The 16,730-nt window shown below is 48.9% G+C and overlaps 1 protein-coding gene across 1 annotated transcript in view; it reads left to right on the forward strand.

Annotated features, from left to right (window-relative positions):
• Nucleotides 1–975: 975 nt before the first annotated feature.
• The window catches only part of Alox5ap (arachidonate 5-lipoxygenase activating protein), a 22,265-nt gene continuing 6,510 nt past the window's right edge, over nt 976–16,730 (forward strand). The window contains exons 1-3 of the mRNA XM_021187093.1: nt 976–1,154; nt 8,141–8,240; nt 15,041–15,111. Of these exons, the coding sequence (XP_021042752.1) occupies nt 1,085–1,154; nt 8,141–8,240; nt 15,041–15,111 (241 nt within the window). The 5' untranslated portion in view covers nt 976–1,084. The remainder of the gene's footprint in view (nt 1,155–8,140; nt 8,241–15,040; nt 15,112–16,730) is intronic.

Below are 16,730 nucleotides of genomic sequence, written 5' to 3' on the forward strand. Positions count from 1 at the left end.
ATGTTGGGGACTGAACTCAGGTCCTCAAGCTTGCATGGAAAACACTTTCCAAAGAAGCTATCTCCCAAGTCCCATAGTTTTATTTCATTGCAGGAAAGGAGCCACTGGTTGTCTTATCATTTATTCACTCCTTCTTTCCTTCATACATCCATCCATTCACCCATCCATTCATTCACCCATCCATCCATTCACCCATCCATCCACTCACCCCAGCCTATGTGGCTGCTATCCTGCACCCTACAATGTGTCAAATGACATTTACCACTAGGAATTCAAAGAACAAAGTGCATACTCAGGACACACATCTTTTTGGTGCTGTATTCATTTTATTTCATTTTTTTTTTTAAAAAAATCTCATTTCCCCTTTTCTTTATTTTTGCCAGTGTACGAAGTGGTAGTGGCTCTGGGCTCTTCACACTGCACAGGGTCTAGATTTCATGCTTATGCTCCCAGTGAGGCTGCCCTATAGTAAACAATATTAAAGACTATGCTACACTTCCCTCTCCCTCTGACTCTGTGACTCCTGGAAGGTAACTCAGAACCATAGGTCCAGGCACCTTGTTGAATAACAATAAGTTAAAGAAAGAATGAAAAATAAAGACAGAAGGAGGAGGAGGAGCAAGGGGAGGAATGGGAGGAGCAAGAGGAGGAGAAGCAAGAGGTGGAGGAGCAAGGGGAGGAAGGAGAGAAAGAGAAGAAAGGGGAAGGGACATGAAAGAGGAAGGGGAGGGAGGAGAAGCAAGAGGAGAAGTAGGAGCAAAGGGAGGAGGTAGAGCAAGAGGAGGAGGGAAGGGGCAATAGGAGGAGGAGCAGGTGGAGGAGGGAGAGGAGCAAATAGGAGGGGGAGCAAGGGGAGAAGGTAGTGCAAGAGGAAGAGGGAAGGAGCAAGGGGAGGGGGAGGGGCAGGAGAAGGGGGAGGGAGAAGAGGGGACGAGGGGAGGAGCAGGAGCACTGAGTGGCTGTGCTGTGGACCTTTGGAAACTGATGGTAAAAGGCAGAACACAGTCTGGCACTTCCCCTTTCTGCACAGTAAGGCTGAGGTGCTGGCAGCAGACTGGTTGTCTCTGGCCGGCCTGAAGCAAGCATGGATCAAGAGGCTGTGGGCAACGTTGTGCTCTTGGCCCTTGTCACCCTCATCAGCGTGGTCCAGAATGGTAAGGGAAGCCCTTCCTCAGGGAGAGCAGCAGGTGGTGGTGCTGGAAGCCAGGCACACACCGTTCTGTGTGCACCATGCACACGTCTGTACTTACTGCTGTGTACGTGAGTGTGCAGGGGTGGGTCCTGTTTTGTGTGAGTTTGGGTTTTCCTTCTCTCGCTTGAAGGGTGATGACAGGTATGTTTGCAGAGGATGGAGACCAACCTGAAGGGCTGGTGAGAAGCTTGGCCCAAGTGTCTTGGTAGAGTGGGGGTACGGAGGGTGGAAGATGAGGGCCTAGAGAGAGTGCGTAGGTCTGAGCTCGCCTGGACACCAGCCTGAATAAGCCAATCTGCAGCAGGACCTAGGTCGTCTGTCGTCCGTGTCAGGCAAGGGGTAGACTTGAGAGCTATAAAGGAGAAAGTGTTTATCATCATTTTACTTCTGTACTTAAATAAGTTCTTTTGAAGAAACATCAAAGAATAATGCATAAGGTTATTTTTTTGTTTTCTTTTGTGGTCCTGGGGATAGAACTCAGGGCCTTGCGTATTCTTTGTACATTCTCTACCATACATCTATACCCCAGCCTTTTGGTGTACAATGTTACACACACACACACACACACACACACACACACACACACACACACACACACACACACCTGTCTGTCTGTCTGTCTGTCTGCCTGCCTGCCTGTCTGTCTGTCTGACACGTTCTAGCCATCTATCTATTGCAACCTTCCTAGCCCTTTGACACAGTATCTCATGTTGTGGTTACACCCAAGCATAAATTATTTTTGTTGCTACTTCATAACTGCCAGTTTGCTGCTGTTAAAGATTGTAATGTAAATAAATACCTGTGCTTTCTGATGATTTGAGGTGAATTCTGTGAAAAGGTCATTTGACTCTCAAAGGGGTCATGACCCTCACGACTCACATCTACCTATTTACCTATCATCTACTTATATATAAATTCTATCTATTATCTGTCTGTCTATGTATTTATCTATTATCTATCATCTGTCTGTCTGTGGAAATGTTCCTGTTTCTTAGTATTGCCCTTACACACACACACACACACACACACACACACACACACACACATATCTATCTATCTATCTATCTATCTATCTATCTATCTATCTATCTATCTATCTATCATCTATCTATAGTTTAAGATAAATTAAGAGTTAAAGAATTAAGCAGGACACAGAAGATCTGGGTGGGGCAGATCTGTGTAGGGCTGTCATCTTAAAGTTCTGCCTGGGGTGTTTCAGGCTGACTTTTTGGGGGGGTAAGGACACCAGTGGCTTTATGTTTTCCAGTTTATTAAGAAAAAATTGGGGAGTCATTACTCAGGGCGGCAGCCATGGCTTGCTGGTAATTGATCAGGACTCTGTACTGTCACACTTGGCATTTGGATATGCAACCACCTTGGGACGTTGTGATGATCCTGACTGGGGAGATGCTAGGAATTCTTTGACTTGGCACAGAGCAAGGCTCCCCCTTGGCCTCCCAAATCAGGGGGACCAGGCTTGGCACACAATAAGCATGTTTTTCTCTATGTAGCAACAGTGTGGAGTGCTCAGACCCAACCCTCTTCATGCTACATCACACTTAATCAGCTTGCAAGCCAGAGAGGGAACAAGTGGTTTCCTTAAGTCATCAGTTCCTCAAGCCTCTCTCATGCAGGGCTCGCTTGGCTCTGTGAATTGACAGGGTGGGGTAAGCTGCACACACCTGCAGAGACCCTGCTTGGCATCAGGTGGTGTCCAGGAGACCCGATGGTGGGATGCTAAGCAAGGCTGCCCTCCAGGAATGGTGGCAGTGGGAACCCCCAGTCTGTGCAGGGCAGAGACAGTGTTTGCTCAGCCCTGGTAGGAGCTCCCCTCTCTCCTGCTCCTCTGTACCCCGCACGGTACCTGACTGACATCACCCTGCCAGTGTAGTTGGAACTGGCCTTAACAGGAAGTTCAAATTCACTTTCACCATTGCCTTCTCATTTCAGAAACGCATCAGGGGAAGCGGCAAGGCTCCTGGTTAGACCGGAGATCCTTTTGTGTTAGGCACTCAAATGACCAGGTTGTGTCAGCAAAGGCCCCCTCCTTCCTCAGCCCCCCAGGAGTTGGGTAGAACAAAGTGGAGCCAGAGTATCACGGGGTCAGGGATGGCACAGAGCCCTCCCACCTGTGATCAGGACAAGGGCCGCTGCTGCCCTGTAGGAAGGTTCAGCTCTGCTCTCCTGTCAGGGAGGAGCCCGTGCTCCTGGTGAGACTGAGGCCATCCTCGAGGGCCTTCTGTAACTGTTGAAGATGCCTGTTTTTGCTACCAAGTATTGAACACTCTTTGCGTCCCAGACAATGAGGTGCAGTGGTGGCTTCACACTCCTGGGGACCCTGAGTTTTCTGAGGATGGGCAGGGCTCAGCCTGCCTGATGTGACTTCCCCCTCTGCCCTCAGATACTCTAGTCACCACGATGATTGCCCTCTTCCAGTTTGAGGCAGCAGGATGCAGATCTGAGAGGGCCGAGAAACCAAGCAACCCAGGCCTGAGTCATCACAGACCAGTTGCTTTCCCCGCACAGCTGTCAAGACGCTAAGGCTTTCTCCTGCCAAGGGACCAACAGCTTTGTCCTGAGGCAAACCTGGAAAAACCACGCAAATTGTCTCTTACTTACTGTCCTGGCTCGTTTTATGCCAACTTGACACAAACTGGAGTCGTCAGAGCAGAGGGAACCTCAATGGAGAAAATGCCTCAGAAAGATCTGACCTTAGGACATTTTCTTAATTAGTGATTGATGGGGGAGGGCCCCGCCCATTGTGGGTGGGGCCACCCTCGGCTGGTGGACTGGGTTCTAGAAGAAAACAGACTGAGCATGCCATAGAGAGCAAGCACCCCTCCATGGCCTCTGCATCAGCCCCTGCCCCAGGTTCCTGCCCTGTTTGAGTTCCAGTCCTGACTTCCTTTGATGATGAGCAGCGATGAGGACGTGTAAGCCAAATTAACCCTTTCCTTTCCTAACGTGTCTTTTGGCCACGGCGCTTCATCGCAGCAATAGATAACCTAACTGTGGTTCTGCTATTGATTTTTCGGTTTTATTAAGGTGCAAGAAAGATGCCTATAAAACCGTTCGACCATTCACTTTTAGTAGATCACGCAGTGAATTATGTGAACGTATTGCAAAATAACCTTTGTGTTAGACGCTTCTGCCTGACCAGAGACTGCAGGAAGTATCCGAGCACCTTTAAGGTGGTTCAGGTTAAGCTGTGGCATTGAGCAGGTTATGGTATTAAGTGTTTTTTTTTTGTTTTGTTTTGTTTTTTGTTTTTTTTTTTGACTCAAAATTTTCTGATTCGGGGTGGATTTATTGGGAAAGCAACTCCATCTGAGGGGCATTTGTTTTTGAGAAGGATGACTTTCATGGGCGACTGGAGGAAGATGGGTGAAGCAGAGCTGTCCCCGATATGGAGACAGCAGAGAAAGGCCACTCAAGGGATGAGAGAGACGGGGATGAGTTAGCATCTCTCCCCACCCCCCACCTTACAGCTGCCTCCTCCCTTCCAGGGGCTCTTTCTGAAATGAGGAGCACAGAGCAGTGGTTCTCAACCTGTGGGTCTCGACCCTCAGAGGGGTCACCGGGAAAACACAGGTATTTGTATTACAATTCATGACAGGAGCGATACTACAGGTATAAAGTAGCAACAAAAATAACTTTATGGTTGGGGGGGGGGTCACCACAACAAAAGGAGCTGTATTAAGGGGGTACAGCATCAGGAAGGCTGAGAACCCCTGCCATAGACCGACAGGGTCAGAAAACACCCCCAGCTCCTGCTGTGTTAAAACAGCCTCATATTCATCCAGCTCCCATTTCCTTAGCGATGGACTGAAACCTCAGGGTCTTTCTTCATATGTGGCCCTAAAAAGCTTATTCAATCTCTCTGACCCTACCCCCCATGCAGTAGGTGATGACTCCCTGAGGCTTTCTAGATGAAGGTCCAGGGGTTGTCAGGATCCCCTTTGTGGTGAATTCTGAGGAACTGTTTTTTACAACCACCTGTGGTATTTGTCTCTCATTTGCTTGCCGGTTTCAGTTTAATATTAACAGCTATTGCAGGGAGGGGAGGACACATGGTCCTTGCCTGCATGGCTTCCTGAGTTGACTCGAGGTTTGTAAGGAGTTAGGGAGACTGGCGAGGAGTAAAGCAGGTAAAGGAGGGAGATGGCCTGAGGGAGACATGCTCGCGTTTGGAATTGTGGGTAGGAAGGAGTTGAGGGTTATCTTTCAGTGACCTGAGAAAGGGAGACCTTGAGGGCTAAAGGGGTCAGGACAGCAGAGAACAACAGACATGAGGATTTGGGGGGCTTGGACCTGCACAGCAGGGAGAGGGTTTGTGGGGGGGGGGGAAGAAAGGCTTGGCTTTTTTTTTGACCACGAAGGGGCAAATGAGGCCTCCAGAGAGGTGCCGCTCAGTCCTGCTCACTGATAGCTAGCCTTTGAGTTCCATGCTACCCGTCTCTTCTCTGTGTTTGGAGGCAAGAGAGGCCATCTTGGGTCCTGGGAGAGGAGATGCCTAGAACTTTCTATTATGTTTTCTGTTAGTGGAGACATTTAGAGCAGACAGGTCTATCCTTAAATGACAGCGAGGGGAGGGGCTCAGCGGGGCTGGGATTCAGCAGCTCTGAGCCTGAGCACTGATCTCCTTGACTTCAGAGCAGTAGGACACCCCCCTTGAGAGAGTTCATGAGGAGTCAGTGAGGGGGGCGCACGGGGTGGCGAGCTCTCTTCTGCATAGGCAGCCCTTTGAACATGCTCAAAATGGGCATGTTTCTACAAAAGAGTATGGTGTGTGTGAGAGTGTGTGTGTGTGTGTGTGTGTGTGAGACTATGTGCCTGTGTGTGAGAGAGAAAGAGTATGTGTATGTGTGTGAGTGTGTGTGTGTGTGTGTGTGTGTGAGAGAGAGAGAGAGAGAGAGAGAGAGAGAGAGTCAGAGACACACAGAGAGAGATAGAGATAAAGACAGAGACAGAGGAACAGAGAGACAAAGACAGAAACAGAAAGACAGACAGACAGACAGACAGACACACACAGAGAGAGAGAGAGAGAGAGAGAGAGAGAGAGAGAGAGAGAGAGAGAATCTAGTCAGTAGAGAACTCCCCTAACCTGTGCAAAGCCCTCTGCACTGTCCCTTGTATTGACAAACCCTCTGGATTCTATCTCGTACACGACTATAGCCATGGCTTCCGTCAGCTCTGGAGTTCTCCCCATGCTAGGTCTGCCTTCTCTAAGCACCAGATGCGCCAGAGTCAGTTATTCTGCATAAGCCCGTAAGTGGCTCTGTTTGTTCACATCACATAGCTCCCACCAGGACGCAGCAGTTTCTCTAAACCAAATGGGTATTTCCAGGTACTTCTCTGCATCCCGGCCCATGAGCCTCACTCTGGGCATCCTGTTGGTGAGCTCTCTCTCTCTCTCTCTCTCTCCCTCCCTCCCTCCCTCCCTCCCAGTCTCACTAATCTCGGACTGGCCCCAGACTCACTGTATAGCTGAGGATGACCCTGAACTCTCCGCATGCTCCTGCTTTTTCCCCCTGATGTGTCTGCAGGTGTCTGCCATCACCTTCCATTTCATGCGATGCCGGGGATCAAACCCAGGGCTCTGCACAGGTCAGGGGAGTTTCATGTGCTGGGCAAGTGCTCTTCCCCCGGGCCACACCCCAGCTCCCTCCATCTCCTTCATTGTCTGTAGCTCAATGCATGGTGGTGTTCTGTTCTGTTCACCTGCTGTCTCTCTCCTGCTAATGCCTTAGTCTATTTTGTTTTCAGATGCAAGCTAACCACCTGGCTCGTGGTAATAGACAGCAGATATGTTATTAAAATGATCATTCACTGGGGCTGCAGAGATGGTTCGGCTGTTAAGCTGCTCTCGCAGAGGATGGGAGTTCAATTCCCAGCACTCACATCGGGGCTCACACTCAACCACCTGTATCACCATATCAGGGGACTCTGCTGCCCTCCTCTGGCATCCATGGGCACTGCACATGTATGGTGCATATACTTCCATGCGGGAAAAACACCCACATACATTTTTTAAAAATTAGATTAATCTATATAATTGGGAAATTATCCCTTAAAAATAATCATCCACCAACCACCTCTTTAGCTTCATTTGTTGTTCTGACCGGTCCCAATTCCTGTCTCAATCTATCTTCTATCCCGAGCTGGACCTGCTGAGCCACAGACACGTGGTGGTCCTTGCTTCTGGCCTTTGCATATGCTTCTCTGTTGGAGCACAGCTGATTCCCCGCACATCCCCTGCTCCCTACAGCCACCTGGCAAACTCCTACCTGTTCCTCAGATTTCATCTTAGGTATCATTTTCTCTGGACATCCTGCGACAAGACCAATAAACGAAGCTACTGGCTTTGACCCTTCCAAGCCCTGTGTATTAAATCGATCTCCTTGGCGTAGAACATTTTGTAGAGCCATTTCTACTTTTCTTGGTTATCTATATTGCTTCCCCTCCCCCCCTTCCAAGACAGGGTTTCTCTGTGTAGCCTTGGCAGTCCTGGAACTCACTCTGTAGACCAGGCTGGCCTCAAACTCACAGAGATCCACCTGCCTCTGCCTCCCGAGTGCTTGAATTAAAGGCGTGCACCACTACTGTGATTGTCAGTATCTTTCAGCTGCGAGTTTCTTAAGGCAAATTGGTGCCTCTCCCCCCAATGCATCAATGAGGGGGCCGATACATTCTTGGTGAGTGAGTGACGTTTCTGGTAGGGAAGATGTGGAAGAGTGAGTGACGTTTCTGGTAGGGAAGATGTGGAAGCCTGTTTGGACAGCAAATCCAGGAAGCATTACAATGTTTTAGCAAAACAGTTAAAAATGCTCTCTCTCTCTCTCTCTCTCTCTCTCTCTCTCTCTCTCTCTCTCTCTCTCTCTCTCTCTCTCTCTCTCTCTCTCTCTCTCTCTCTCTCTCTCTCTCTCTCTCTCTCTCTCTCTCTCTCAGCATTCTTCGCCCACAAGGTGGAGCATGAAAGCAAGGCGCATAACGGGAGAAGCTTCCAGAGGACCGGGACTCTTGCCTTTGAGCGGGTCTACACTGCCAAGTGAGTTCAAACTCTGTTGCTTCTAAAATAATGGTGGGGACACCGGTATGAGGGAATGAGACTACCCCCCATGGTTTATCTGCCTCTGCCAACCTGCAGAGTGTTCAGGAGGTAGGATACTGGATGCCCTTCCTCATCTTGGCATGCCCCAGTCTTAGAGGAAGGAAGTGCGGTGGGGGAGGGGAGGCGTGGTCTCTATGATCCAGTAACACCCTGGCAGCCTTTAGTGCTTGCACTGACCGGTTTCCTGTGGGTGCAGAAGCCCTTCGACTCAAGCCAGATGTTCACACTGCAGCCCAAGAAGTGTCTTCCACACACTACCCTGGCCTTGTCCAGTGGTAGTTTGGATAACATCACTGAGTTTCATAATACCGGGGCTGGGGGGGGCTTGAGCAACCAAACCGAGGACAGAAAGGCGGAGGCTCTGAGCATGTCCCCTGCCCTCTTGCCTTGACTTTTGATTAGAAGAGCTGTTGGGAGACACATAAGTGGCTCTGGAAAGAGGTTTGTGGAGTTCTACTTGGCGTGTGTGTACAGTCCCAGGTAGGGTCTTCTCCATTGAGGTTCCCCAGCTGGGGCTCCTTGTGTCCTTAAGCTTCTGAATTGATGCATGCCTCTTCTGGAACACTCACAATCACCTTAGGAGCCTCTTCAGACAACTCCTGGAAGCTTGCTTTCCATCCCACCTGCCTGCTCTTCCTTAGCAGAGACTCCCACCAGCTGAAGGGCACCCTTTGCTGCCTCTAGAGCTTGGCTTCCCGGATTGTCAGTGTCAATCTAAGGCATTCAAAGACTTTAAGAGGCATTATAGACCCATTCGAAGAAGGACGGGGAGATGACCATGTAGGTTGTCACCAATGTCTCTGCACCATCCTTCTGTGGAGATAACACAGAAGGGTCCCTCGGAAATGTCACAGGTGGGAGATGTGAAGATATCTCTGATCAGGGGTGGGGACAAAATTGCTCAAAGAAAACCACCACAGACTCCTGCAGCGGGGGTGAGCAGTGTCCCTCTGTGCAGATAATTACTTTCTCACAGTGACCCTGAGGTTTTATGGACTGAGGTTTTATGCGGTGTCTGTCCCTCCCCCTGCACATTCTTAGAAGCTGAGTTTCCACCATGCTTGCAATGCACAGGGAATAAAGCAACCCTGGGTGATCCTGTTTCTTTTCTCTTTCTTTCTTTCTTTCTTTCTTTCTTTCTTTCTTTCTTTCTTTCTTTCTTTCTTTCTTTCTTTCTTCCTTCCTTCCTTCCTTCCTTCCTTCCTTCCTTCCTTCCTTCCTTCCTTTCTTGACACATAATTTCTCTGTGTAGGCCAGGCTACCCTCAGATGTGGGGTCCTCTTGCCTGTGCCTTGCTCAGCACTGGGATTCCAGATGTGTGCCACTGTGGCAGGTTGTAGCTATCTCACATCTGTCACTTGCCCCCAGGAGAGAAAAAACGTTGTTTCTAAGAGCCCAGGGCGTTTATATGGGGCTCCTCTGGCTGCTGGCCTCCAAAATGCAGAAGTAGCCTAAGCCTGGTGGTTGAGCTGTTTGGCCTGCGGGAGTGGTTTAGAAATTCTATGGTGGTGTGGGGGTTCCAAGGGTAAGAAGATGTGCTAGGTGAGCGCTGAGTGATGGTTGTATTTGGGGGAGCTGATCATGAGGACTTTGTAATGTATAGCGCTGGCTGTCCTCAAACTCACAGAGATCCGCCTGCCTCTGCCTCCCCAGTGTTGGGATTAAAGGCGTGCACCACCACTGCCTGGCTTGCAGCCCAGTTTTCAAAATCCACGAGTCTTCATCACTCAGCCCTGTGAGGTGAAGGAGAATAAGCAGAGAGGGAAGTCGTGTGTGGAAAGGTTGACGAAGGGAAGAGAGTTTTTGATCCGAGAGCGATTGCTCAGACCCTGTTGTGGTTCTGTCCCGAGGACCACTTCCTCCTTCGGTTGATAAGCACTTGGCCACGCCCATGGAGGCTGCGTAAGGGGCTGGAGATCTGCATAGCCAGATACTACTGGCTGGCTGCCTATGCCTCGAGAACACCAGGAAGGCGATGATGATATTCTAACAGAAAACCACAGCAAGAGTCTTTCCTCTAGGCCCTTCTAGTAGCGTCAAGAAGAGGCGGAGGAGGGCTGGTGAGATGGCTCAGTGGGTAAGAGCACCCAACTGCTCTTCCAAAGGTCCAGAGTTCAAATCCCAGCAACCACATGGTGGCTCATAACCATCCGTAACAAGGTCTGACTCCCTCTTTGGAGTGCCTGAAGACAGATACAGTGTACTTACATATAATAAATAAATCTTAAAAAAAAAAGAAGAGGTGGAAGAACGAAAAAAAAAAAAAAGGATTATTTAGATAGTCACTTATTTTTATTTTATGTTCATGAATGTCTTGCCTGCATGCGTGTCTGTGCACCATGTGTGTGCAGTGCCTATGCAGACCACAAGAGGGCGTCATCTCACTGGATCTGAACTTAACCGAGGCTTGTAAGCCTCACGTGGGTGCTGGGACCCTAACCTAGGTCCTCTGCAAGAGCAGCCTGTGCTCTTAACCCCTAAGACATTTCCTTATCCCAAGAGCATGCATTTAATCCTGCTATTTAAAACTTAAGATGTGAAGTTGTATCTGTTCTTATAGAATGACAGTATTGTACACAATTTACCCCACAAACATATCTGTCATAAGCTGTAAAACCCAGATTTTGGTAGGATCATGAATATTTTGAAATCTTGGCTATGAAGGAAAAATAACATGAAGGTCAAGTCTACTGATGAACATAAAAGCCCCAAGGCGTGTTATTTTAGCATGAGCTATGGCTGTCAAAGATATAGCTAGCTTGGGAGACTGGGACAGTTGATTAACAGATGCTCCAGACAACATCAGTACAGTTCAGCAGGTCAGACGCCCTTGACTAACAGCCTGTCTGACCACCTGTCTTGCCCTAGGCTGTGTGGGAGCATTTACGATAAAATGAGCTGGACCTTGACTCTTTCACATGCACAGGATGTAGTTCAGTGCCTCTGGTCTTGGCACATAAGCGCAGTTAGTGAGCCTGCTTCAACATTTGGCTTTGGCAGGAAAATGTTAGTTGACAGCAGGTTCTTCCTTGTGAGTATGGATTAAGTATAGCTGTGAGCTGAGACAGGTGTTCGGAGATGTGTAATTCCCTGAAGTGTGTTCCGTGATTCCAAGTTCATGGGTCATTAACAAATGTTACAGCAGAAAGCATGTGCTTCCTGTGTACCTGAGACGCTCCAACATGCTAAAGACCGTCTACCTCACCAAGAGGGGGTGTCATAACTAACCACAGGGATCCTCCTTCATCCTCACTTTTTTGTCAGAACACATTCTGAGAAACGTCACCCTAATGTCACAGTACCCCAGCACCTTTTGGTGTTCACTGCGAGCTCACTTTTCAAGCAGGGTATAGCAATGTAAAGGGTATAGTCATTGAAGTCTGCAAGGAGCCTATTGGCTGGTGTTGGTAGTGTGTCGATGGTATCCTGGTATTTCGTTACCTTAACTTAATCCAAACAAACCAACAGAATTTTAAAGTTTTTCTCTGTTATATTTACAAAGGTGGGGGGAAAAAAGGAAAGAGAAGGTAGCCCAGGGCCTCCCCACAAAACAGGCAGATCCTGGCACTTCAGCTTCAATACAGCATGGCGATTTACCACAAGACTAGCTGAGCAGATCCTGGTTAGACCTCGAAGCGAGAGTTGAGGTGGAAGAAGAATAGGAAAGATACAAATCTCTTCAAAAGGAAAATGAATGTAATAGTAATATCTGGGGGAAAGTTTCATTCAGATATACCAGCTCTACACAGAGCATGTTTCATTCGGAGGAAGGTGACGGAAATACAGGCAGGACCGTGGAGAGCCTGCTCTAGTCACTGGGTGCTTCTCTCTAAGGTACAGACTCTTGGGCAGCTGGTGATCCCCTTCCTTTCATTACCTAACCAAAATGACGACTTCAAGGGCTATGGGGATGGCTCAAGCAGTAAGTGCTTGCTGTGGGCTGGAGTTCAGTCCATAGCCATCACATGAAAGAAAAAAGAAAAGAGAAGAAAGCCAGGTGTGGTGGTTAGAGCTTGTAACCTGGCACTGGGGAGGCCTAATGGGCAAGCTCCACATTCAGTGAGACCCTGTGTCAAAAAAAAAAAAAATGGTGGGGGGTGATAGAGGAAGACACAGGGCATCAACCTGTCCTTCACACATACATAGCTGCTCGCTTGCACATGTGCACGCGGACGCGCAGCTCTCTCCAAACCACAACTTCAAAACAAGCCAACTATGAGAACCTGGCTGAAGCAGGGGGACAGCCTTGTCACCAGGACAGGTTTGAACTGCAGTTCTCAGTGGACCCGTTTAGTAGGTAAGGAACTGTAAACGGGCCACGTGTAAGGACCTCCTGCCCCTTGGAATTCTGTGTCCACTAGACCTATGGAACTTGTGTGGGTCCAGACCACTGGACCCCAGAAAGCCAGCAGGGTTTCTGGCTCTGTGCACTGAAGGTATTTTTGAGCATTACATTCTGGGGGAATCAACGTTTATCTAACATATGCCAATATGCAATATATGTACTATATGGGGGTACTGTACCCATCCTCAAAAGAGAAGAACTGACTTCTTATTGACTCTGAAGCATGAGGCCCTAGCAAGAAGCAGCCTGAACATTGCATTTTGACTTTTAAATGTATAGCTCAAACCCTGTTTCCCAATGCCTCTAGGATTGCATCATGCCCCGAACCACCTGGAATGCTCTCGGAGGCCCAGGTTGCCGTGGTCCTTGCCCAGTTTCTAATGCCACACACTGAGGTGGCACAGGCATTCGAGGATCCAGTGAGTCCTCAGATGCTGTGGGTGTTGCTAGGATGGGGCCCACCCGGGAACCTCTGCACTACACCGCTGACTTAGCCTCAGAGAGGCACAGTTGCTGCCACACCCTTCATTTCCTGAGTGAGGAAACTGAACCCACCCAGAAGGATAGCTTTGTTAAAGTCCCACCAAGGACAAGGACGCCAGGCCAGTTCTTCACACGGTCTCCTGTTGCTCCCCAAACACTTCTCATAGCTTTGTTCTGTTGCTTTTTCCGTATTTACATATCTGTGAATTTGCATATCTACATATTTACATATTTATTTCATTCAGTGGAAGGCTGCACCCAAGGACACCGACTCTTTACACAGTGAAAGATCTCCTTCTGGAGTTTGGAGACAAACCGGGCAGGGCAGGTGTGAATTCTGTCCTTCCTCAGTCCCTACCCCTAACACCAGGGGTGGGGGTGGGGGTGGGGTAGGGGGGCCTAGAGAGTTATTCGGCTGCTGTAGGCCTTGGTGTCTCATCCAAACAGGATTGTACAGGAGGCAGAATAACAGTCCCTACCTAAACTCTTCCTAGGAGGCTGTACTTTCATTATGTGGAAAAATTCAGGTTAACGTTGAAAAAAAATCTCATTTGAGTCAGTTCTCTCTCTCTCTCTCTCTCTCTCTCTCTCTCTCTCTCTGTGTGTGTGTGTGTTTGTGTATCATGTGGATGTAGGTACCCAAAGATGCCAGAAGAGGGTGATATACTCCCCGGAGCTGGAGTTACAGTGGTCGTGAACCAACAGAGATGAATACTATAGGATCTAAGGCTGGGTTTCCTAGAAGAACATCAAGTGCTCTGAACTACTGAACCTTCTCTCCAGGCCCACAAATAAAATCTTTTAAACAAGATGGAGAGGGGTTGGGCTGGTGAGACGGCTCAGCGGGTAAGAGCACCCGACTGCTCTTCCAAAGGTGCAGAGTTCAAATCCCAGCAACCACATGGTGGCTCACAACCATCCTTAACGAGATCTGACTCCCTCTTCTGGGGCGTTTGAGGACAGCTACAGTGTACTTACATGTAATAAAAAAATAAATCTTAAAAAAAAAAAAAAAAAAAAAAAAAAAGATGGAGAGGGGTTTCCACCTTAGAGAGGCTCATTGGGCATCCTGGGCTTTGAGATCAGAAGAGGGCACCAGCCAAGGAACACTGGGGACCCCAGAGTGTGGAGTGTTAATGCAATAACCCTTTACCCACTTGAGCTTCAGAGAGGACGCAGACCTGGCCACACCTGGATGGTAGCTCAGGGAGATTCAGTTCAGACTCTGGCTTCCGGAATGGTAACTCAATGTCATTTGTCGTGTCTTAAACCACTGAGTTGCTGGCTACTCGTTACGGTAGCTAAAGCAAACCCATAGTCATCTAGTTCAGTGGCAGGAATGTGGGACCCCTCCTGTAAGGGATGTCAGAAACCAGCATGGTGCCTGGGATACAGTGGCAGTATCCGCTGGGGAGCAGGGACGGTCAGAAACCTTTTCCCATCTGCTTTTGTGAATGAACCTTGGTTCCTTTAACACTTTGGGGATCCGTGTTTTCCATCCGCCCAGCTGCTGTCTAAGGACACACTTTCCCTTAGTTGGGGGTCTTCATCCTGCCGCTCCCAATCAGAGGCGACCACCCCTTGTGTCTGCATTGCATTCCAAGAAGTGTGCGGGGGTGGGGGGCTACATCCACTGAGGGATCCCTGCCAAAGTGAATCCATCAATATACGTAGCCTCGGATCCGCTTTACCTGAGAGCAGAGTTAATGAATTCTGAGCATGCTTGTCTGTTACCGCTGCTGTTGCTGCTGTCTGCTGTCTCTCTCCGGGTAGTCTTAAGAGAAGTAAGAGAGTCCTGTGACCCTCGCACAAGGGTAATTGCGAACTGGGGTCTCCAGGTAATTTTCAAGCTACATTGTAGTCACGTGCTTTCTGATTTTTTTTTTCCCCTGCCTTGTTTGCCCCACAGCCAGAACTGCGTAGATGCGTATCCCACTTTCCTTGTGGTACTCTGGAGTGCAGGACTACTTTGCAGCCAAGGTAATGGAAGACTTCCCTCCCTTTGTGAGTTCTCTCTGTATAATGTGCAGCTAGCTCTCCGGGGTTCAAAGGGCAGGCATTTTGTTGAATAGCCTTGACCGGACCCACAGCTCTCATCCAGGATGCCCTGGAGAGATGAGAGCCCTGGGGAGGTTGAGTTCCGGGCATGCTCGGTGAGGGCGCAGCTTGGTGTGGTAATGCATTGCTAATGCTTGCTCCCTGGTGGCTGGTTGAGAGCTCTGCTCTGACAGGGTGGTTTAAGGCTAAATGTGACTCAGAATCTGTAAGCAGGGTTAGCTCAGATACAAGGGCACTGTAAATGAGAGCGCCTGAGGGATCTATTTTGGGACTGCCGCTGCTGGGTTTTCTGTTAATAAGCTCCCAGCGTGGTGGCTCTTCTCCGGGCATGCATCTACCGAGCACGGGGCTGGGTTCCAGCCGAACCTGGGCAATCAAGCTGCCCACAGTTTTGACTTCAATAAATCCGAAGAACAGATTGATTCCGAGTGATCCTCTGCAATGAACGGAAACCGGAATCATATGCTTTGGGCTCTCTTTGCAGACTGAGCACCGAAAGCCCTGGCTAAGACGGGCCTTTGCCTGGTAGTGGCTCAGTGTGATTGAAGCAGCTTCAGTGGCCCAGCAGGGCCCATACAGAGAGGCCAGAAGTAATCACTTGACAAACATGGAGTTATTAGAATTTTCTACACTGCTCTAGAGTGGATAATGAATTTCCCTGGGACCCTCCAGGACGATTTACCTTAGGGGAAAAAGTTAGATGTTCAGGGTTATTCAGTTGATGAGTACCCTGGGCAGAACCAGAGGCTTGGGTCTTTCAGTTCTAAATTCTGGAGTTTTTCCTAAGCATTCTCTTACCGTACTAACTTAGATTGTTAATACAGTTTGAGCATTTACTGTATGCCAACTCTGTCCTGATTGTTTGAGGATTAATAATATACCAACAGACGATTAAAAAGTGGGTGGATGGGGGCTGGAGAGGTGTCTCAGTGATTCAGGAGCATTTGCTGTTCTTGCAGAGGACCAGAGTGCAGTTCCCAGCATCTTCTCTAGGGGGCCTACAGCTGCCTGTGACTCTAGTGCTAGGGGGATCTGACGCCCTCTTCTGACGTCCATGGGTACTGCATACACATACTCCTCTCCAACCCCCATATACAGAAGTAAAAAGTAGTGAAAAGGAATTCCTTACTGGCACACACCTTTAATCCCACTGCTCTGGAGGCAGAGGCAGGCAGATCTCTGAGTTCAAGGGCAACCTGGTCCACAGACCAAGTTCCAGGATAGCCAGGGGTTACACAGAGAAACCCTGGCTTGACCCCCCCCCTAAAAAAAAACCTGTCTCAGAAAAATTTACCCCCTAAAAGAACCCCTTTAAAGATTACAAGAAGATAATTAGGTAGATGTTTCCACGAGTGAGACTCAGTCCTATGGGCAGCGGGGACCACCGAAGAGATGCCGCACAGCCTCCCTTGGCACCTGAAGGCTCTTGGTAGCTCATCATTCATTTTCCATTTTCTACCCTGAGTGAGATTATAAAAATGGACGGGTTTGAAAAATCAAGTCGCCGGGCGTGGTGGTGCACACCTTTAATCCCAGCACTC

This window comes from Mus pahari, chromosome 23 (assembly GCF_900095145.1).
Source record: "Mus pahari chromosome 23, PAHARI_EIJ_v1.1, whole genome shotgun sequence".
NCBI lineage: Eukaryota > Metazoa > Chordata > Mammalia > Rodentia > Muridae > Mus > Mus pahari.